General features: G+C 31.7%; 1 protein-coding gene across 3 annotated transcripts in view; it reads right to left on the bottom strand.

Annotated features, from left to right (window-relative positions):
• Window positions 1-24,052, bottom strand: part of LOC147078282 (ATP-binding cassette subfamily G member 4) — a 120,895-nt gene extending 96,843 nt beyond the window's left edge. The window contains exons 1-2 of one of the 3 annotated variants that reach the window (XM_085958228.1): window positions 23,498-24,052; window positions 258-385 (exon numbers count right to left, since the gene is read on the bottom strand). In XM_085958228.1, coding sequence (XP_085814354.1) covers window positions 258-385; window positions 23,498-23,529 — 160 coding nt within the window. In that variant the 5' untranslated portion in view covers window positions 23,530-24,052. Of the gene's footprint in view, window positions 1-257; window positions 594-2,026; window positions 2,511-23,497 lie in introns of those variants that run through there. The other 2 variants (XM_085958212.1, XM_085958220.1) reach the window with 2 other exon arrangements.
• Window positions 24,053-24,473: the final 421 nt, after the last annotated feature.

Raw genomic sequence — 24,473 nt, 5'->3', positions numbered from 1 at the left:
GGTAAATACATTAAAATATCTATATAAAACACAATAGGCATTAAAATATAAAAATGGTATAATTCGACGAACATTAAAACTTCATCCATTGACATTATTTGATTGTTGAAGTCTTAACTTACAGCCAAAATAAGGCTATAATCTTTCAATTAGATATTTTTTCTTCGAATTAAGTATATATTATGTAGACATCTCATTAAGATAATAACAACTGCTAGACACGAAAAAACATTTAATGAGAGTTAATAAGTACTCACTGTTTTTGCGCCCCTCCTGGACTTTGTACGTCAGGTCCGTGAAGGCCAAGTCCACCGGAGGCCTGCTGATGAGGTGAGTCAGCGCCTTGGGCTGGCTGGGGGTGATGGTGACCTTCACCGACCCCTTCCTGGAAGGCACAAGATTATCACTGGCATTTGTTGAATAGGATACGGCTCCCATCCCAGAGCTTTCAGCCTTGTCTGACACCATCTTGGCAAAAATTTATGGAGCTTCCAATTCACTATAGTATTAATTAATAGTTTAAATTATATCACAGTAACTGAGATCGGTGCACTGGTTTTTATGGGTTCAATTCAGTTTATTCTTTTATGTCCCTATAATAAATACAACACAATGAATACTATTTTTGAAACTAAGAATGAGGCGAACTTATTTTGCAGTTTCCATACAACATTCGAACATTCTAACAAAAATGTTTGTTTTCCAGTTGAAAATAAATATTTTCGCACGATAGTAATACTGTAATGCATTTATCACATACTAATATGTAATGAATACACGTATATGCGTCTTATAATACTCGTGTTTTAGCAAATATATTTAAAAAATGAGCGCGAAAAATATTGCTAAATAAAAATGACGTATGTTTTGGACAGGTGCTATATATTCTGCGTACAAGGAAAAACGACTAATTTTACAAAAAGAGATACATATAGTTATAGTAAAAATATAACATGATAATAAATGAAGAATATTTATTCTGAAGTACGGTTACGTCATGGCAACCTGCTATCAATTAATGTATCGTAAGGGGGCCTACTTATATGAAATTAAGTCTGCTATACTACATTTAAATGCGTCAGTACGTATTAGTACAGTCTTTTTTGTGACTTGAATTGATCCCAATTGTTGTTAAGTATATTGGAAAATATTTTAAAGAATAATATAGGTAGATTTGATGTAAACAATCGGCACCTATTTCTAATGAAACTCGGGTTCATTTCACTGTAGTATTAATAATAAGTATATTATATAATAACTTAATAAGTAACACCCACGATGGCCGCGCGGCTTAAGCGTTGGCCTATAGTGTCGTGGGTCCCAGATTCGAATCTTGGGTCTGGCAATTAAACATATTATTTTTAAATTTGCGTATGAGTCAGAGTATGGACCTAATAGGTTGAGCAAGTGGCTGACATCCATTTATCGTAAAAACAAAATCTGTTAATACAAACCTCCACTCTGTGGAGGCCCATACGATCCTATTAGGATCGGACATGGTTTAATAATAAAATAAAAATTAAGAGGCCGTAATTCCATTCTATTGTCATTAATTATATTTCTATATTAAATAATCTACATATTTAGTATTTTTAGATTGATTATTAATTCTGGTGTGAGAAAATTTTATTTAACAACTACTTCTTGTATGACACCGATATTTAAAAAAAATCGGCTGCTATTGTACAGGTTTCATGCGAAGTTGACTACTTAATTAACCTATAGCTGAAGTAATAAAATTAATAATTAATATACATTGGCAATTCTATTGCAAACTTTTAGCAAAAATTAAAACAATTAACGCAAACAAGTCACAATACATTTTTACACATTAACTATCGACACGAGATATTTTCAAAGTGAAACTTTATTTTTGCAATACAGTATATCTCAAGGTGTTTTAGTTTATCTTGGATATATATTTGTGTTGATTTTTAATTCGATAATAGATATTAATAAGTAGATAATTTTAGTCAGTTTTATCTCAACACAACATTCGACAAAACACTGAATATTATATACACACGAATGATTAAAGAATGTAATTAATATGCAATCGATGCACTTTTAATAAATAACTGAACTGATATTATGTACAAACAAAACAAAGGTTATTTTTGTTTTTCTGCGAGAGCACGTATGCGTGAATGTATCACAATACAAAAATGCACAATCACGTCGGTATATTATAATATTATATCGGTGTATGTAAAAAAAATCGAAAAGTGAAACACAAAAAGACTAAAAATGTAGATAATTATTATAATATTTATTTTTGATGTTGTAACAGCTGTTTAATCAGAATTTTAACACGTTATTTTTAGTATTAAAGTCGCTCATAGGATTGATTATTAATAAAATATGTGTAACAATCACAGGATTCTGGTGTCCTGGAAGGACGTGCGTCCTATCCGGTTGATAACTGTCGACTGGCGCAATTGCAATAAAAATAATGCTTCATTTGATCGGATCGGAGCAATAATTATTCAGGTGCTACAATGTCGGCTTGTGTAAAATAATGCTACGATCGACGTCACGGTGTGAACCAATGAAAAAAACGTTCAAAAGTCGCGTAGATAAAAAACAGGTTTTCGAGGCTCAGATATGAGGACCCACGATAAGACAAAGCGAAGATGATTAATCTATAACACGCAGGGTTATGTGTTAATTTGTGAAATCAATCGTTTACAAAATATTATGTACAGTTTTACAGAGGCAATGAAAATGAAAGACACATATTAATGACAATAAAAGTTTTACGAATGATTATCAAGAATTATGTGAAAGACATAGATATAAAAAAAAATATACTGGTTAATTCTAATGGATTCAAGCTCTGTACTATTCCATTTAAGTCGTTTTTTGCGACCCGGGTTTCGCCTTTCGGCATCTTCAGGCATCTTTGAATCCATTAGAATTTAAATTCAAATTCCATCAAGTACCTTCGGTCGAAAGTATTAATATATACTGGTTAATGATTAAATAAGGAGTGAGTACATTTATGATCACATGATCAGTATTTTCTTTTGTTTCAAAATTATCAATAGTTTTGTTTACTCGCCAAACCTACTCGAAAGGGTGGGTTTCCATCGTCCATGAAATTTACGCGAAACCAAGCTTTGTACCATGTCAGTCGTAGTGATTCTAATTATGTACCTACAAAACTCTTTTATTCGACGCTCTTGTTTAAATTACAATATGTATTTGTCCACCGTTGATCCTATCAATAATTCACTTGTTTCATTTAAACACGCTATTTCCAAAATTTTGTATAATATATTATATTGATCAAATTTTTAAATGTTATGTTTTTTTTCCTTTCTTATTATTCTCTTTTATCTTAGATCACCCATATTATGTATAAATTTCAATAATTCTTAACACAAATATAACATAGATATAATATATATACCTATTTATAGATTAGTATATTAAAAAAATGTTACTTTTTTGTCTATAATTAGTCATTATTCTTCCTCATTTTTCTTATGTAATTTCTTTATATTTTTATGTTCTTCTTACTTTCTATCTTGTTGGGTTTAACTATATTATAATTTATATATGGAAACTTTGTTGATTGCAATAACTTGTCACTATTCTTTTTTAAACATATTGTTGTAATAAAAATGTAACTGTTTGTTTCCTTAATAAATAAAATAAATAAATATTAATACAAATATGTTGAGCGATAGATTAAAATAAGTTTTGAGTATGCTGGATTTGCAGTGATTTTAAAACGGGAAAAACCATTTCCATCAAATACCTACCCGTCGAGTCGATAATATTTGTTTTAATTACCAACATAACTAGATCTAAATTAATATATCAGATTAGTCGCCATATATTATAGTATGTATATTATGTTATTACTAAGTCGTGTAATGTAGGTACAGGAAGGTTTCGGTCTAGTTGTTGTTTTAAATTGACCGAAAATTATGCTCCATCGGGGGATAATTCACCGGATGAAAATAAGTAAAAAATCATTAGGCTTATACTATACTTAATACAGTAAAAAATATTGTTATCGGATGTATAATAGTTTCACATCGGTGTCCATAGAAAGGTTAACCATTTTTGTGATTTTAGAAATTTAAATTACTTACCTAAGTAAGTAATACTTTGTTGTTTTTTTTTTATCGATTGTAGCACATGTTTTTTCTCTCAAATTCTAATTACTTTCACATGCATTTACCGTGTTACTATTCTATTACATAACCATTTGTTGTACGTAACCTACTGTAGTTTTTTACATACTGTGTTCATTAGAGCGCGGTGGCCAAAAACTGTAATGTTATATTTTACGAAATAGCTAAATATATCGATAATTTTCCATTGCTATGATTTACAATAATTAAATGGGTACCTATCTATTCCCGGACTAAATAAACGATTGATACAATTTAGAAAAGGAACTTTCTTGTCTTGACCTCTCGATAATAAAACCAGTACTTATATAATATATTTTAGATCTTTATGGTCGTGTATTCTGTTAAATATGAGGAAAAAATATGATGTAAATATTTATGCATAGCTACTTATAATAGATAAAGGTCCGTGTTTTTATGTTGATAAAATGTCGCCGCAATACATTTGTGATTGACATATTCATGTTTATGTGTCACATACACTAAATGTCATGATAAGTTATGAAAATGCACAAAAAAACCTTACAAATAACGAGATAGTCGTTAAAATAAATTGATTAAAAACTAGTGGGTAAATACTAAAAAAATTACACGTATGTTCGTTTTCCTATATTCCATTCGACAGCATTTCTATATGAAAACGAGGGACTTTGTATATTTACTTTTGTATGATTCAATATGTGGATAGGATATATTTATTATTGTTACCATTATTATTTCCGACTGCTCTTACACGAAGCCTATTGCATCGTTATCTCTCGCTCGGCGTCGCTCTACTACGTCATATTGTCTGTTAAAACTATCAAACTTCACTTTTTTGCGGTATGTTTAATACAAGACTAAAATAGTCTAGTAATATCATTCGTATTTCTAATTTATATATGTATTCTATTATGTTTCCTCAAAAAGGGAAATACATACAGATACTAGACGCGCTATTGTACTGGAGGGGGATGTTGAATTTCGTGTCGGTCGGAGAGGAAAAAGCTCCCCCCAGACGGACGAACCAAAAAGTGTCATGGATTTTCCACTGGCACCGCTTGTTCAGCGTGGCGCCGAAGAGGATCCAAGCCGCTGGGAAGGCTTTCAGACGACTAAATCATCCGAGCCATTATACTTATTCATGGAGACTTCATAGCTAATAAGAAGACAAGGGTATATTTCTTTAATTTTTATTAATAGCTTATTTGAAAAACGTCATCTCTGAAATAACCAAGCGATTCATGTTTACAACGACCAACCAATGCCTTCAATAAATATTATATGTAGACTGAACTTGATGAAAATATATCGAAATTACAATAAGTACCTACCTACATTTATACCGATTCTAAGTAGGATTATTTTTTTCAGTTAATTAATACGTGAGTATAATTGAATTCATTCGGTCTTCGAACAATATCGAGAGGGGATACAATCTGTATATTAACAATGTAGGTACACTTTAAAACTAAAATATTAGTCTAAAACTATCAAAAATAAATACCTACCTAACATTTGTTCAACGGTCCAACGATTCTTCCGGGGTCCAAAGTGTTTACACATTGGCATCTTATCTTAGTATGTACACAAGAAATTAAAATGATATAGGTAGGTACTCATTGAATGTATCATTATTCATTAGATTATATTTTCCGAAAAATCATAGGTAGATAGACCTGACCAAAGGTCAAAATAAATGTCTAATAATCATTAAATATACATCTTTGATAAACTAGAATGGACGAACAGTCAGTCATTTTTAATTTATTTAAGTATGTAGGTAGGTACCTGCATAAATCACTCGATTATTAAAATATGTTGAGAATGTCATATTGAAGCGAACTTGACTGGTTCTGGCCATTATTAAATTATGTGGAATAAGTATTATATTCAATTATTTTAATTAAAATCAACATTATTACATATTATGCAATTGTCTAATTTCCCAACTGTTGGGCCTATCGGGCCGTCCAACCTGGTCGTCACAAAGGCCAATTATATTGCATTAAAAAAAATTGCGGCGTCTTATTGCGGACGTGAAGATCTCTTCACATAGTTTTGTTTGTCCATATTTTTCAGCTTTTCATTAAATTCATTTATGTTTGTTAAGTCTCCGTGCCTTTCTCTCAGATGCCACTTTTTATTAAAATAAGTCTTTCAGTAAGTAAACTTAGTCTGAGCTCACTTGAGAGCGTGGCGATCTCAGTCTTGGGTATCTGGTCCTGAACATTTACAGGCGTAAACAACTACTAATGCTTCACATCAAAACGTAGGACGTCGTGATACGCTCGATTAACCGACCGATTGTGGTACTGGGTGGTTGGTTTGGAGGTCCATATTTGTGCTGTCTAATTTTCTTGCCGGCCTTTCTTGGTTTATTTCGGCATAATACTACAATTAAATTACCTGATTTTTTCTTTTCTTAGCTTTGATCAATGGTGCAAGGTTAAAATAAAAAAAATAATTATGAATATTGTCAATCAAGCCAATCAAGTGTAAATAACAAACCATAAAAAAAACAATTAATATAGATACCCGTTAGTTAAGTACATGTATTAAAATATTCAGCAACGAAAAAATGTTGACACTTCTCTACGACGGACTATTGGACATGAAATAAGTAAATAAATTGTGATTATTATAAATAACGATATATATTATATTAAATTTAGTGTGTAGTTTTAAGGATACAAAACCAATTTTTCAGGTAAGTACTAAGTAATATAGTAGATTCTCGAATCAAAATAATTAACTAAAGACGTCTGAAAAGACTTCTGACAGCTAACGATAATTTTTCAGATAACGTAAACAGTGTATGTATACCATATGCACATCGGGCAAATGGTCAGCATACTATAAACAAAATATTCATCTCGATAAACGACGTATGATGGACGTATTGAAGATACATTAATGATATTATTTTCCTGTTCAATATATATTTACTGACCACTACATATACATTGGTGATGTGTGCAATCGAGTAGAGCAGGGTTTCCAAAACTATGTTTCGCGGAACACCAGTGTTACGCCGAACCTGAATAAGTGTTCCGTGACCATTTGGAAATGTTTTATACACTGCAACACATTTAAAGATCTTCCACTAAGTAGAAGTAAAATAAGTAAAGCTAAAATAATTAAAGAATATACTTCATATTGAAAGGCGAGTGATGATCAATCTCCACTGATGTTTATGACGTCAAGTATCTAGATAGGTCATGGCTCCCAAAAGGGGGGGGGGCTAACAGGCCTCTAGCCTGGGGGCCTGGACTTAGAGAGATCGACCAGCCAAGTGAGATAAACACACATCATAAACATGCACTAATAGTAAAAAAATGTCGCCTGCGGCAATGTTTCACTTAAATCGTACTAACATTTAATAATATATGGTTTTACTCAAGCCCTCCGCATGAGCCGATTTTAGTGAGTAATGTTTCACCAAGTGCATAGCCAACACGCCAGTGTTGCCATACTATAATTTATAAAAACATCGCTTGTAAAATTATAACATTGGAATAAATATTCGATATCTGGCAACACTACGACACGCACACTGTCACACATATTTTCGAATAACCCAGGAAAGGGTCGCGGAGGAAGCGTGAAGGGGGCGAGGCATGTGCGTGAAAAGGTTCGTCATGTTTTGAAGGACAAACACTTGCAATAGCTCCATCCATATTTTTCTATAATCTAAGGTTTTACTATACTTACAATTTTTTATTATTGTCGATATTTGACATATTATAATTGTGCATATCAACATAAAAGTGGGTGTATTAAAAATACCATTAATTTTACCTCGAACACCATTTGGAATATGCAACGGTAGATCGTCACATTGCCTTTAACCTTAGCGGTAAGTAGGGGGCCCGCTTCGGGATGTAGGGGTCATGATCTAGGTACAGACGGAGGACCATCTTTTCTCACACCGTGCGCATGAAAAAGATGGGGTATATTGTTTTCAACTGACCGGCTGACAAGTCAGTTTAACGACAGTTGCCAATATTGGCAGAACGGTTAGCTGCGCTAATAAATAACCTACAAAATAAACTAAGTGTTCCGTTAAAATTTCCTGGTTTTCAAAGTGTTCCATTGCAGAAAAAGTTTGGCAAACTCTGGAGTAGAGTATTTATAACAGAGGCTGGCAACACGCAACAGTCCGTCCGTCGAGATATTACTTGAGCCCTCAATGGACCGCAATTTTCATCATCAATTGACCAAATTGTGGTATATGGAAAGGGCCTTAGGATTTCTTACAGTTTTCCTAATGAACTTAAGAAACTCAGAAAATCATAGTAATATGCAGTGATAAATAAAATTCACTATGAAAGCCTTCGCACACAATGTATGGATTGCAATACCGAATGAAAATACCAATATTACGATACTTATTCGTAAAATAATTGGAACTACCAATGTTGAATATATATACCTATATAAAGAAATCTCGTTAAAATATTAACATTTTATAGCATGTGTCTGGTCACTAAGGACGACGAAGAACCACTGAGGTAAACCAGACATCGCGTAACCCTACAAAAAATTACAGTCCTGTTAAGCTTTTTATGTTAATTAATACATTTTGTTTCCACTTTCAATGCCGAATATATCGGTATTGTCTGTTTTTTAAAATCGGTATTTCGGTATCCAAAAATACTGGGATACCGATATTGCAATCTCTACACACAGGGCCATACAATATAATTGGACAATGTATAGGCATTAAAAGTGGAACAACTTAATAAGGGAACAAATAAAGGTATCCGATGTACCTAATAAGAGTTTGGCAATGTGTAGGACACAACAAAGAGAAAATTGTTGGACAAATCTAGTCTGTCCAAACGACAGAGGTCACCAGATCGACGAAATAGTTAATCAGAGTAAGAAAGTGCGTGGTAGCGCAACGCAAAGCATTGAGAGGGATGGAATCATTATATAAAATTTTTCATCCAGGAGTGGATTGCTTCAGGCTAATGATGATACATATACTTACATGGAATATTATTTTGATTAAAGCGCGCGAATTTTTATGAAGAGGAACTGTCCAAACTACATTTAATTTGATAGCAATGTTTGCAAGTGTAGACATGTTTAAAAAATTTAAAAGTGCATTACTTTCTGGATGTGATTGTAACAAGGTACGCTTATCGAGTGTGGAGATATATGGGATACACTAAAACATGTAAGTATTAAAGAAAATGTTATTTTCAATATTTACGTCTGCATTAATTATAATATAGGTATATTAAAAATGAACACATAAACGTAACGCTATTTCATTATTGGTAAAAATATGAGAACATTCGGGCTTTTTGTGTTTGTTGCGTTTTATGGCTTTCCCCCCATTAAGTAATAACCCAAAACTACTGTCAAAGTCTTCAACTGGCTTTCGCATTTATTTCCTATTATCTGTTGAATTCTGTGGTCTGGACATAACGATGAAATTTCCTAATCGCGTGAAGGAAAAAAGCAAAAAATATCAGCCACGCTGCTTCTGCTTTCTTCTGCTTACATCTGCTTTCGGTCCGCTACGGCAGCTAAATAGGGTAGGAAAGTATCGAATTATTAACACTTATTGTGACAATTACAATAATTTAGTTATAATTGTTACAATAAGTACTATGTTTAAACATCACCTATGTTGGCTGTGATCAATTTTAGACCGAGATAGACAGTTTTGACAGTTCAGACGGTTAACTTATTGTAATTGTTACAATAAGTGTTAATTATTCGATACTTTCCTACCCTATTTAGCTGCCGTAGCGGACCGAAAGCAGGCTTGTGTATAGAATAGACCCGCTGCTCATCAAACAGTGAAAATATATAATTAGGTATTACTGATTAAATCAGATGACTTTCCCCGTATACCAAATTTATTCAAAACATAACCTAGTCTTCAGTATTTTCGTAAGTGTCAGGTCGTCAATATCAAAAAGTTCTTATTGAATTCAATTTGAACATTACTGTCTACAATGCTCCACGAGCAACGCGTCATATTTTATATTTGATCTCATTACTTACAAGTGCATGGATTTATTTGCAGCAATAATGTGTATTTTAAACTACATATCTCGATAATAACTGTTTACACGTAAAAGTGCCGACTGTCTCGCCAATCTCATTCTTGAAGAGTACGCGAGACGCGATGTTGTCATTTTATAGTACTATTTGACAGGTCATAAAAATCGGTTAACCTCAAAATGAGTCTTCGCGGTGTAATTCCTTTATTTTCCGGCAGGTTCGTCACTATCGTTCTACTGCGCAAGCTCAGATACAGTACAAATCCCAACTGTCGCGTGAAAATTCAGAAGTTTCCTAACTTTTTTCATTCATGCATGCAATCTTGCAACTTTCATGATAATGCATGTTTACACGTGCATTTTCTTATTATGGCCGCGAAAATACGTACTCTCAGCAGTAAATCCATGCACGTGTAAACGGGGTATAAAGTAATCTCTCTCCGCTACGACAGCTTATGGTAGACGTTGGTATGGCGAAATGTAATACATAAGTACCTACAATTTACAAGTAACCCCTCAATTATCAACGTATAGCCTTTATCATTCAATAAACATGGAAATAATTCGTTAATATTAATAACACACATGATTTAATAATAGTACGAATAAATTTTCCGTTATATCGCTGAGCACTACCCCGTACGAACGTAAAAATAAATTCTGTTTCGACAAGCGCAATTTTATGCAGGTAAGTTAGTAAGAACAACTACCAACGCAGCAAGGACGACCGGTCGCAGAAATCAACCAATGTGCAACAGCCATGAACGAAAACCACTCTTGCATTATTAGCTGCATACAAATGCATTTTACTAAATTGACTCAACCGTCTATGGTATAAGAAAACAGAGCTGACTCGAGGGATGGGCACATCAGTTACATTTCACGTTCTACGCGAATGATGTCCAACCTTTTTGGATCGAAGGACTACTTTGAAAATCGAAAACTACTTAACTATTCATTCCGAACATCTAAAAAATAGAAATTAATAATTCGAATAACGACAGATATAAATATAATTTGTATTTATATAGATACTAGGTAGTAGTGGCGAATCGTGGTAGGCTGTAAGATCTGACATAACTAGTGTAAACTAAATTTTGTCAGTTATTCTAATTAATTAATTGTTTTCATACAAAAAATACAAATTGCAGATGATGCTGGTTACTTTTTTAAATTCAATTAAGTAAATCCTACCTAAACCAAATAATGGTTAAGGTATGCTATGGGCCATCCGACATAAATAGTGCACACTTTTTCAGTTATACTGGACGTGCTCAGCGTGGGTCAAAATGGAGCTTTTTTTTTTAAACACGCGAGTTAACATCATTTTACTCCCTACTTCAATTATAGTTTGTCAATTTATGGCTACGGCCGTATGTTGTAGCTTAACCACTGGGGAATGCCAAAAGAAATGGCGTATTTCAAAAAAACACTACCTTATTCTTAGGTCAATAATTATTATAAAGCAATCATTATTCGTAGGATGTTTATCACATTTGAATGGTCAAAGACATAGCTTATAATGAGTAGCTTTAGAATTATCTTGAAATGTGTTAATCTTGCCCATTTTTTGAATAATAAAATGCCTAATTCTTGTCAAATTTGGTATCACAGAGATAATCAATATAATTTTTTATCGTAAATATTTCACTATAATAATGTCGATATAAATTATACTGATGGTTTTATAAATGCGTTTAAAAATTAATATATGTAAAAAATTTTAACACCACTGCACATTATTTATGTACTGAAATATGACTATATTCTAAAACATTAGAGCGAGAGGTTTAAAAGAATACTATTTTATGTAATAAAAATACTTTATGCAGTCATCAAATGTTTAAAATAAATATAACGGATAATAAGGCTTCAAAATTATATAAATAGATTATCTACAACGTTTAAGGTATATCCAGGATCATGCTTTGAAAATAGAACAAAAGCTCCATTTTGACCTACGCTGAGCATGTCCCCCCTTAAGTTGAATTAAGAATACATATTATTATTACAGATTTTACACCCAACACAATTTTGAAAATTAAAATATGAATCTTCACGCGTTTTATATTGTGTGAATCAAAATTCAACAAAATTGTGTCTTTTTTTAATAACTACTTATTATAGTTATAGTGAACGAAAATATTTTAATAGTTGTACCAACTATAAATTGTCTTAAGTCGTTTCCACTTCGGCCCAGTCATGCATAACGCGGTCCAATTGGTAATAAAGGGCAAGATTATAACATGACACACTTTCTCTCCTTAATAAAGAGCAAAATTACGATTATCTATTAAATATATGCACATTTGCTTATATACCACACAATTAATATTATGCTATGACTTTACTTAGGTATTAACTTCTTCGTAATAGTATGAACAGTTTCTGTTACCGCTAGTTGGTCATTATTATTCAACATAATTTTGTTTAATTCGCGTTTCTACAACTTTTTGCTCTAGTTAGTTAGTCTAGTTATAAACGGTAATTTGATTATTATGTTAAATAGAAACAATGTGTGAATGTTTTTAGCAGATCGTTCTATTTTAACGAATTAAATACTTACATATTAGTACATTTTAATAATATGTTATAATGGTGATGTTATTTCTCATGACGGCCCTGTTGCGATCTACAATATATTATTCAATTATTACATTGGCAATTTGTCGGGATGACGATAATGGTTTTAGCTTTAAGCTAAGAATCGGCCATTAACTCATTCCTCATACCAATTTCATCAATAATAATTGTAATGTAACCTTACATAAACAAATTAATGCATAGTTAATCAGGCCATTGGAAATACTTTAAAAAATGCGTTTACTGCTAAAGCAGAATTTAGAACCTACGTTCGCACTAGTGAAGTGTACTTTCAATGTTATACCTAAGCGAAACGCGATTCATATGTTTCACTACACCGATTTCTTTAGTTAAGAATATGTTTTAAATGTTTGATGACAGAAAACTACATTGGACATATTTTTAGAGGTAAGGTAATGTGTCAAGCTAAACGTTAAATTTTAAGGTAAGCACTGAATGATCTTTTAGTATCGGTCTTCGCCACTGGGACATACATACCTAATGGTAAATACCAACTTATTATTTATTGAGTTCACCTATTCAAGCATATAATAAAATAATAATTCTGACATTATAATACCTAATAGGTATATTCAGATAATCAGCTTAGCGATAAACCATACAAAAATAAGTACTTAGTATGTATACTCAAGTGTTTGAATAAAAAATAAACACGCCCAATTATATTGAATGACTTTCGTTATAAGTACTAAGAAAATACATAAGAAAATCGCGACCGATGACCTTTCAGAAAAGCCAAACAGTTACAACACTTTTATGCGAGTATACCAGCTAGCTGATGTGAATAAGTATGCTCGCCTTCGTCATAAAATAATATGTACTTCATCTAAATACAATGTTTACCATGTAAGAACAGCTGTATATAAGATAATATTTATTTTATAGTATTAATCAAAATAATATAGCTTCATTTAATCTTGCAAAATATTAGGAATGGAGAGAGTGAATCTCAACTGAGGTTCCGTGAGACCTGTCAGGGCTCCGCGAGAATTCGGAAAAGCTGCATCTTGAGTACATCTTGAAACCTTTTTGGTAAAAGGCTAATAAAAGACCTGCAATTAAGAAATGGAGTACCTATTTTTCAAGTTAAATTTAGTTAGGTTTAGATATCTTATATTGAAGTAGAGCGAATTTGCGAAGAGAAAATCAATTCACGGTGGTAATTCATTGTATTAATAATTACACAAAACACAATATTCCATACTATATCCATCTTTTATGTATTATTCTGGACCAATTTCTTCCGCTTCAGAGGGACATTGTCAACTGGTATTCGCGATTTTTTTACTGTTAGAACAAATGTGTGATGTATTGTCTCACTTATATGGTCGACCCGCCGCGCCGGGCACCCCTGAGCCTAGCCTCCCAGGCCCATAATAGACAGTTAACACCATAAAAGAAAAAATAAATTGTAGTTATGTCAAACCGACATAGGTACGACGATATCGAATGTTTAATACACAAAACCTAAAACAAACTAAATCCTAACACACACTTCCGAATCTTAGGAATATATACATACATACTTGGCCTTAGTGGCAGCGTTTTGGGGAGCGGGGCTTGCGGCGTGCACGTTAAACAAATTTAATGTACACAATATGCACGCTGCACGCTCCGCACTGCAAAACGCTGCCACTGAGGCCACTAGCAAGTGAATATGACAACTGCAATTTAATACATTTTAAATTTATAAACTACGCTTATAATTAAAAAAAACTTCTCCCAACCGCTTAATTCATACTTTACGTGTATTTAAAAAAAATGAAAATTTTCTAGAAGTTCAAATCTTTTTTTTATTGAAGTACCTACATCGATTCAACAAACGCACATATTAAATACATTATAACAGCCAACCATGCCACGCGTGATATAGGTTCGCAACCACTTATATAAACAATCGTTTATGTAGCTAGCATGTTTTAATGCACCAACGTACAGAATATAAAATTATATGTGGCCATCATTACAACCCAACTAAAAACGTCTCATCAAGCGTTGCAATACAAACAATTTATGAGGCTCCTTTTTGTCACAGTCCAAACTCTTTGATTATGTCTTAGGATACATATCTTAAATATTATAGTGTATTATTTAACTTTGGCTGACAATACTATCTAAATCAAGGAAATAACACGTTTCTGTGCTAATTCTAAACTGTTGTGTTTTTTTCTTATATGTTTTTAAACTGTTATCGCTTCTTCAGTTATCAATAAAACGAGTAAAAAGCAATGACCCGCTGGCCTACATTCGATGCATAATAAATTGTTGGACCAGAAATAATGAAGAATGACCCATGTGGCCCAGGGACCCAAGTTGTATTATTCCTTATCAATATGTATGTATTATTTTTAAAAACATAAGTAAGTAGTTAAAAATAAAACAATTACGTAGTAACACAAAGTTTCTATTACATTTTGATTGTATTTTAGAATACCTAGATACCAGTGGCGTGCGATCCATAGATGCTGCATACAGAAGCACCCCTTGAAATATTAGATGAATTACTTTATAAAATTTTATGGTAAATCTTACTTAACATTAGATACTTCTAACTAAAAATTCTATATTATACATTTCTTAAGATTTTCACGGTTGTTTATAAGGTATGTTAATTTTCCATAAATCATGAGTATTGTTTAAATATGTTTAGAATATCACAGAGCTGCCAAGATTCAATTAGTTACAAAACGCTAGATGCATAAATATGTAGCAAATAGTAGGTATGTAGGTAATATGATTTTTTTCAACAGAATCTCTATAAGGTAAAATCACCATACGCCAATGCTAGATAACCATTCCGATGGGGAAGAACAAGATCATAATATTATCTAGTATAATAAAAGCCAACCACCAAAATCAGTCGTCCTAGCTGTCAAAATGTACCAATTTTTAAATTCTAATTCCATCAAGTACCTTCGGTCGATAGTATTAATAGTAGGTACTAATTTTTATTGAAAATTATTCATTTTACCAGATGTTTATATTATTATTAAATCGTATGGAAGAAGCATAAAAATGAGAGTATGTTTTTAAAAGTGCATTATCTAAATTTTAACCTGATACTTAATTTAATTTATACTTAAAAAACAGAACTTTGTGTTGATTTTTGGAATAAATATGGATAAAATTGTAGGTATTGTAAGAAAAAAATAGGATAATAATAATATACACACGTAGTAATTTTCTGCTTTTGTTGTTCTATGGTCAGAACAGTTTTAGATCTTATCATCAATAACTACGATAAAACTAAGTAAGTTTTTCAGATAATCAAAAAATATGTTAATGATGTATCTATAGTCTAAGGTTAATACTAACGACTGAGAGTAGGTACTTGATAGCTGTTGATCGACGTAGAATTTGAATTAAATCAATTACTTATTGATTATGTACCTACTTTTGAAATCAAGTAATTAAATGCATTAAAAAAATAGAAGTAGGTAGGTACGTAGAGGTGTCACATATCTATTAAATTGCCTATGTATCTAGCCATCTTGTTTACAGAAGACTATACAAGTGCACTAAGTATAATACAGCGATTAAAAAATTATTGTTACAAACGAGTTACTCGTATGTAGAAGATTTTGCCCCTTGTTTTTGGTAAATTATCATGTAGAGATAAAACGTTTGTTTTTGTAGTAGAATGGAAAACAGGTTAGTAGAATTTATTATAATATAAAAAAGGTACTTGGTATTTTAAATCTTCGTCTTTATTAGTCTCGTGGAAACATTCAATAAAGTATTGCAGTGAACCGGTGCACCGCTAGCTTGTTGCAAGTGCACCGCGAAAAAAATGATAAAAGCAGAAAAATACGCGAAATTGTGAAAACCGAAAAAGTCCTTCGCGAAATTATGAAAGCCGACGAAAGATCTAATAAATGTGATTTCGATTTTGCCTAATCGTTCGCATGCGTCTTCCGTTGGCCTCACAGGCGCCACTTGTCTTGCCGGACCCTAGAATACCCCGCCAGACTATCCGCCTGTGAATTTTCGTACCAAGAAGAAGTATGCCACCTTGTCAACAGATCGTACTCTAAATATTATATTTTCTGAAATAACCATGGAGGAATTTTGGATTTCTGTATTGGACAAATATCCATCTCTCTACGTGAGGGCACTGAGAATCTTGTTACAGTTTTCAACATCATATTTGTGTGAGCTCGGTTTCTCAACAATAACTAATATAAAAACTAAAAAAACGAGAAAGACTTACGAATTTAGACGAAGAATTGGAGGTAGCTATTCTATATCAAATATTCGACCTAAATTTAGGAAATCTGCAAAATCCGACAAGCAAGCGGTGTTATTATATTAATTGATTTTCACATCAAATAAATTCCATTTTATTAAGGGTAATTTTAGTTACAGTTTTTCCATATACTATTTATATATTATCTTTTCTTTAATAATTTTTTTTCTTTAACTGTTATGTAATCTGTTTAATTTGTAATAAAACTTATGTCCGCTATTTTTCATTGTTTTCTGACCGTTTGATTTTGGTGCACCGCAATTTTTTCTTGTGATCAAAAAATGTACACCGTGACTTTCAAAAGGTTAAGAACCACTGAAGTATTGTATCGAGAATAGAATATGAGAATAACGATAGGGCTTTATCATGTCATTCACCTTGTACAGTTAACATAACACAAAGAACGTGCCTTACATGTGCCAATCATGTTCAAAATCGCTTATTCGAATCTGAATATTAAATTACATGTAACTTAACCTTATGAACCGTGTTTGTTTGAAAATTGTGATTTCCTTTATAAATATAATAATATGTAGGTGGTTGGCTACACAGATCACAGTGAATAATGTTGCAATTAGGTATATATTGAATATTACGAGAAAATGCTGGAAATAAAATAAATGAAGCTATTACAGAAGTACCTTAGTCGATTCAGGATTAATGCATGTGCCTACAATATGGTAAATGACATACATAACTGGGAAATGCCTCAGAACCGTGCAGAATAAAACAATCATATAAATTATAAAGTATCAAAATCACAAAAATTACAATTAGATTGTCCTAAATAAGTGAGATTCGAAAACACTCTTCTTTCGATTGCCAACGGTGAGTTCTGATTAAGTTACTATCTTTGCATAATGTTCTAATGCAAGGGTGCCCAGCCTTTTTGGGGTTGAAATTAATTTTCATATCGATCGACTTCTAATAAGAATCTTATAAGATCTTTTGTTGCTTTTTTTATTTTCGTATTTTTTATAGCAAGCTAGAAAGAATAAAAAAATCTTCATACAGTTTTTTATTAATTCAAATATACATATTAATATGTATCTATAATTAATTAAATATTTGACATTTGTATGTATCATTGGCAATCTTTAAATAATTTGGCTTATAATTTTTTTTTACGACCATGTCCGATCCCAATAGGATCATATGGGCCTCCACAGAGTAGAGGTTTGTATTAACAGATTTTGTTTTTTACGAGAAATGGATGTCAGCCACATGCTCAACCTATTAATATCCTATCGATATCATACCCTGACTCACACACAAATTGTGTACTTGCCAGACCCAGGATTCGAACCTGGGACCGACGGCGTGTTAGTCCAACGCTTAAGCCGCGCCGGCCACCGTGGGTGTTATTTGGGTGGGGTTTTTTTTATTACCTTTATTATTAAATAGCTATAAGTATTTCCACAATGTTGTAAAGTATGTAATGTCATGAATTGTAATGTTCACATCATAAAATCCATAGTTTATGAAGTTTTTGTTCTTACAAAACGTAAACAGTCATCAAGGTGATCATCCGTCAAATGTGTCCGATGTTACGATTATATAAATTTCACATGAGAAAATGAGGATTCACATAAAAAATATGTACTTCCAAAACATGATAAAATTCGAAGATTAGGAGTATTTTTCTGATTCAATACTTTCCATATAATATCAGAAGATTTCAATTGTGTCAACGTAACGTCATTTGGCAATATTCAATCAATTGTAATTCGAAATTCCTCACATTCATTGGAAATAGCATTGCGATGATTAATTGAGTTAGACTTTGCACATTATTTCATTCATATGAATTTAAAGGTACCTAATGATAAGAAACTGCAAATTTTATGACGCTCATTAAAATCAGTGATTTGAAACTTTTAGAATATATCAGAACACGATGCCGATGCATTTTTTTAATACGTTTAGCCATCTTTAAGTAGAATTGAATTCATTTTCAGTTAATTCTGTTTTGTATGAAAAGTTACTTCGACACCATTATTGGTCTGGGGTCCTAGCAACTAAATTATTAATATATACGTGCGTTATTATGGAAATCAATATGACATGCCAAAATGATAGTTCAGTATTATTTCTATTAAGTACAATTTTTTTTGATCGTTTAAGCTAGTCAAGTCAAGTTTATATGATTCAACAGAAAATTTAAAAACGTTGTAAGTATATAAAAAGTTCTTTTTATCTTGTAATTATTTCTTCTAATATGGTGATATTATAATCTTTGTCATTATAGTTTTTCGTGCACAGAACAAGACCATAAAACGGAATAAAACGTATTTCTAAAATCAGTCGTTACAATATACCTAGTTTATCACCGGAACACGTGTTGTGGATTAACAAATTTAAAATATGGACATCATTTTTATTTTCTAAATTCACAATCGTAATTATTGGGATCCACCAAATTTTGCTTCGCAATCGACCGGTTGGGAGCCCTTGTTCTAATGGTTACATGTAAATTGTACGTATTACATTTCACCGTAGCACAGTTCGCCGTGAGCTTTCTTATCGGAAAGAGATGACTATAAATAAACTATAATACTATAAATATGGTTTCCAATTTTATTAGATTCAATATGAACATTAATTCAACTGTCATAGCCGATTTAGGCAAAATTCATGAATTCAAGAATGAAAACCTAACCTAACTTAACAAATAATCCAGTTTAACGGTTATTTTCAAAATTTGTTTGCCGCTGGCTTTCACTAAACATACAAGAACCGTGTTTTATTTAGACATGATATGAATTTTATCTCAGTACTATACGACCCGACGACCCAAAAAGGTTGGACGATCTTTAATATACGACCATATATTTGAAGCGTGATACGGCGAACTGCATACGTAAAAATTTCCGGACACGTGTTCTAATGGGTTATCCATAAATGATCTGATTTTTTACCTTATCCACCTATCGTCACCACATCATTTACCTATTCGCCCATACAAAAAATTCGTTGAATATTGTCGATTCTACACTTCTACAATAACTCCTCAATTATATACATATTTCGAAATATCCATGTAGAATCAAATGTGCTTTATTAGCTGATAACGAATATATTACCGAAATAGTAGAATAAATAGTTTCATACATAATATGTACACATCTGTAGTTAGCATCATTTGCCTAAATTAGTAAGTAGAATACTTAGTATCTATTATTATACTGCTAGACAGGTCGAATAACTAAGTCCTACTCTACTGTCTTTAAGATACCTGTGTTATTGATAGCACAGACAAGCGGTGGTGTTGGAGGTAGAATCTTGCTAATAAATAATAAGTGAAAAATGTTTCCAATTTATTACACAATAGTTCTAACTAGTTAATAATTAGCGAGTAATAAGTAAGTATGGGCTATAAATTTATTGGCCACTTGTAAATTAATTACTGTCAGTATGTTACAAGCAATAAACATGTTTCTGAAATTACATTATGGTAGGTACTAGGTATGAACAGTATTTTGTAATATACAAGAATAATTAAGGCTAGTTCTATAAATTATAATATTATACATTGATATCATTTTGCAACTAATAAGTATCTAATTATTATTGTTTTTTAAATTGAGGGGTGACACAAAATAATAATAATATTGGTTTATTTCCCGTGTACAATTACGTAGGTATACATTTGAGTAGTCATGTTATAGGTATTTTGACGTCGAGTATTATTTTATACGCAATTTTATAACGCATCTTTTTAACATTTCGGTATAATTTAATAATGGTGAAAATGGTTTGAACCGTTTCGAGGCCCCTTTTAAATCTTCTAATGAATCGATTGCGTCATCTGCATCAAGAAAACGCGCCGGTGCAAATTGTACTGTCATCAATCGACTTATGTAAAAAAAAATGTATGTAGGAACTTAAGTAAGTATCTAAGTATATTTTTTTTATGTTTTAATGTACATAGGTGAGTACGTACCTATTGATTACCCAAGTAAAATACTTTAAGCTATTGCCGCTAGGTGCCTTAAACCAGCATTTTCTTAGATAGGGTGGTAAATAAAATAAACAGGTATATTACCACAAATATACAGCAAACTACTAATTCGCGTCATAGGGTAATTAATATAGGCAGTATTAGAAAAAAAATCAAACTGGGTAGACAAGTTGGCAGAGTAGTGTAGAAATAATGTTAATTATAATCATCATCCATTTTACATATTATGTACTATATCAAGCAGTATCCTACTTTGCTAATAAGCCCTTTAAATTAAATAATATACACTTATTTAAAAATCTAAACATAGATATAATATAATATGTACCAAAAGAGTTTCGAATACACCACAAAATGCATAATAATTATTAAATAAAGGACAAAGCATAAAGTAATATAAAATAATAGAATAACAGAACAGTGAAATGAAACTGAGTTTTAAAAATTGGTAAATTCAATTGTTGAACAATTCTTTCACTGTAGAAACATTTTTAATTCAAACAATAAATTTATTAGTTTTCCATAATTAATCCAAATGTTATAAATAGATGTTTTAAGGATGATATCAATATTTACCCTGCTTACCATAATGTCATATAAATGGTACTCCCTCGTGACAAACCTAGCCAATTATTTTAGATCTGTGAAATTATTACCCAATCGACTTATGCAGTTAATTTCTAGTCAACTACCTACCAATAATTATTATAAATAATATTGTTTACTACTGTTTATCCTTGATTGAAGGTCAAAATTATAACGAAACAAAATGTTTAATATTAGTTCCACATTTTTAATTTTTAAGGTCAGGAACTTATGTCAACGAAATATTATAAATTCATGTTAACAGAAAGAAGATTCAATAATAACCTAAATGGTGATATTGTGTATTAAGTATATACTTCGTTATATATACATAAAAGACAGTGGCATAGCTAGAAACATTAGGCCCCTATGTAATAATCAAAATAATCAAATAGACCCCCTCCCTTGTCAAGTTTCTAAAAATATGCCATAATTGGATGCAATCATTTGTTTTAATATGATTATTATTTAAAATTAAAGAACTGGCATTGAAATAAAATGAATTCATGTAACCAGCTTCATGCTGACATGTATAAATATTATGAGTGTGACTAAAACAAAGAACTAAAAACTGCTTATAATGTATATTATTATCAATTTTAAGTTGTACCTACTTATTGTCATAAAAGTATAATTGATTACAACCAATCATCGGACAGAGATTTAGGACCCTGTGTCCCTCTGGGGTAAAAATGTTTTGCATACTCTTATGATGACGCAGGCTGTTGTTAGCATTTACTTAGTAGAATCCATTTTACACAATTATATGACATTTTACAGGTTGGTTATTATAATTGGCAATTATTTATATTATCATTTTAGATACCTATTATAAACTTGCATTTTAGTATATTAGTAACGCCTACGATGGACGAGTGGCTTACGCGTCGGCTTATAATATCGTGGGTCCCAGGTTCGAATCCTGTGACTGGCAAGTACGCATATTATTTTTCAATTTATGTTCAGAGTCAGAGTATGGACCTAATAGATTAAGCAAATGGCTAACATCCCTTTTCTCGTAAAAACAAAAATCTGTTAATACAAAGCTCCACACTGTGGAGGTCCATATGATCATATATTAGGATCGGACATGGTCAAAAGAAAAATATAAAGAAGATATTATTATATGGTGGCTGCGGACATCTTAGTGACGATCTGTAAAACAATAAATCCTACCGCTCTTTCAAGTACGTACATATTTATACCCATACTCTTGCTTCTGCCCTTTACACTTCATACAGTAATACGATACTGCAGCCATGAAATTGTGGTTGTAAAATACCTAAGTACATATGTTAATATATAATACAAAGATTCAAGACAGTTATAGAATTTCAAAAATGTTTCTGTTGTATGACATTGTAATTATTTCTCAGTACAATATAATATTGGCTATGTAAATGTACGGTAATATTGAAGTAGATACTCCATGTCGTAGTTGTGGTTAAGGTCTTTTGAAACAAAAAAACCAAACCAAAACCTAATACAACCTACTTATTTTTGGGGTTACAGTAGGTTTGTGTTAGGTTTGTTTAGTTTGGTTTTTCATCTCATAAGACTATGATCACAAAAACAATATGGGGTACTATAAAATTACTATTGACTATACAAATACCTCCAAAAGTCTATGATAGGTTTTGATGGGTGTCACCTAATTCTATACTTATTTGAAAATAACCAATGTGTATGATTTGAAGTATTCTTTGAAAATATTGAAAATAGAACATTAAACCATTTGTTTTCTAGTAGGTACTTGTAGGTATACACCATATCTACAAATTGTCTATTTTAAAATATGTAAAGTACCATTTTTTCCTAAAAATTGAACCCATTGTAGTCATTAGGTGGTAAATTATTCTATATGGAAAGTTTTACCAGCAACATCATTGAAATCAAGGCTGTTTCAGCAGCATCAAAAGATAGATTACATTACACTGTTGTTGAATATAGTTACCTGTTGTTATTTAACATGTAAATGTTATCCATTTTGTGCGTAGATGAAGATCATGCAGCAAATCACTTTGTCACAACACTGAATAGGTTTTGTAACCCAGTTGACACTTCGGAATGAAAACAGTAGGGTTAGAAAATCATTTTGTCAATTATAGTTTTATTTGGCACAGATATTCGACAGCGTATTGCAATTTACCTGGCCCGCACGTCGCCAGCAATATTTGCTAAACGTTCAAACGACAATGATGGACCGCGAAGTACTTATTATAATACTTGGACATGACACAAATAATGTGAAAGAGAAATCTTCTGGAGGGGGCAATTAGATGTTTTTGCTTAGTTCTGTGAATTTTCGTATCACTTCATGTTATCGCAGAAGGGTCAATTCAAAGTTCACGATTGCCGTTTAACGTTTATTGCGTTTTCGTAAACATCGAACAACATTCTTCTGCGTGATAGAAAATAATATTATCTTTCACAAAGCAACAAAAACAATGTAATGTTTGACGTTTACATTTGTGACAGAAACCTACTACATCTGTTCGTACTTCGTAGTGACAGTAAATCTATGGTAAAGCAGGAAACTACTTTACTGCAAAAAAGTGACGTCTCTAAAATTATTATCCAAGAAAAATATATATAGGTATAGTAGGTATGTACCTAATATCTTTTCTAATAAATTTACGTCAATGGACAAATTAGTGACGCCTTCAATTATTGATTATAATGGTGACTTATATCGTCTTGAGATCATTTTACTGATTTATATTCATCGTTGAAATAAAAGATTTAGATTGTAGATTTGTAGAAAATAATATCCTATTTTTTAGAAAAAAATGCGAAAATATTACGTATTGACATCTAGCGTCCGTAATTTTAAGCTCAGTCGCAAGATATATATAAGAATAGAAAGAAAATAAGCTAGATGGCAGAAAAAAGCTAAATTTTGTCAAAATTGAAATTATCTAGAAACCAAC

This window comes from Rhyacophila brunnea, unplaced genomic scaffold (assembly GCF_057557595.1).
Source record: "Rhyacophila brunnea isolate RB1 unplaced genomic scaffold, BYU_Rbru_1.0 scaffold_11, whole genome shotgun sequence".
NCBI lineage: Eukaryota > Metazoa > Arthropoda > Insecta > Trichoptera > Rhyacophilidae > Rhyacophila > Rhyacophila brunnea.
This window is presented reverse-complemented; position numbering and strand designations above follow the sequence as displayed.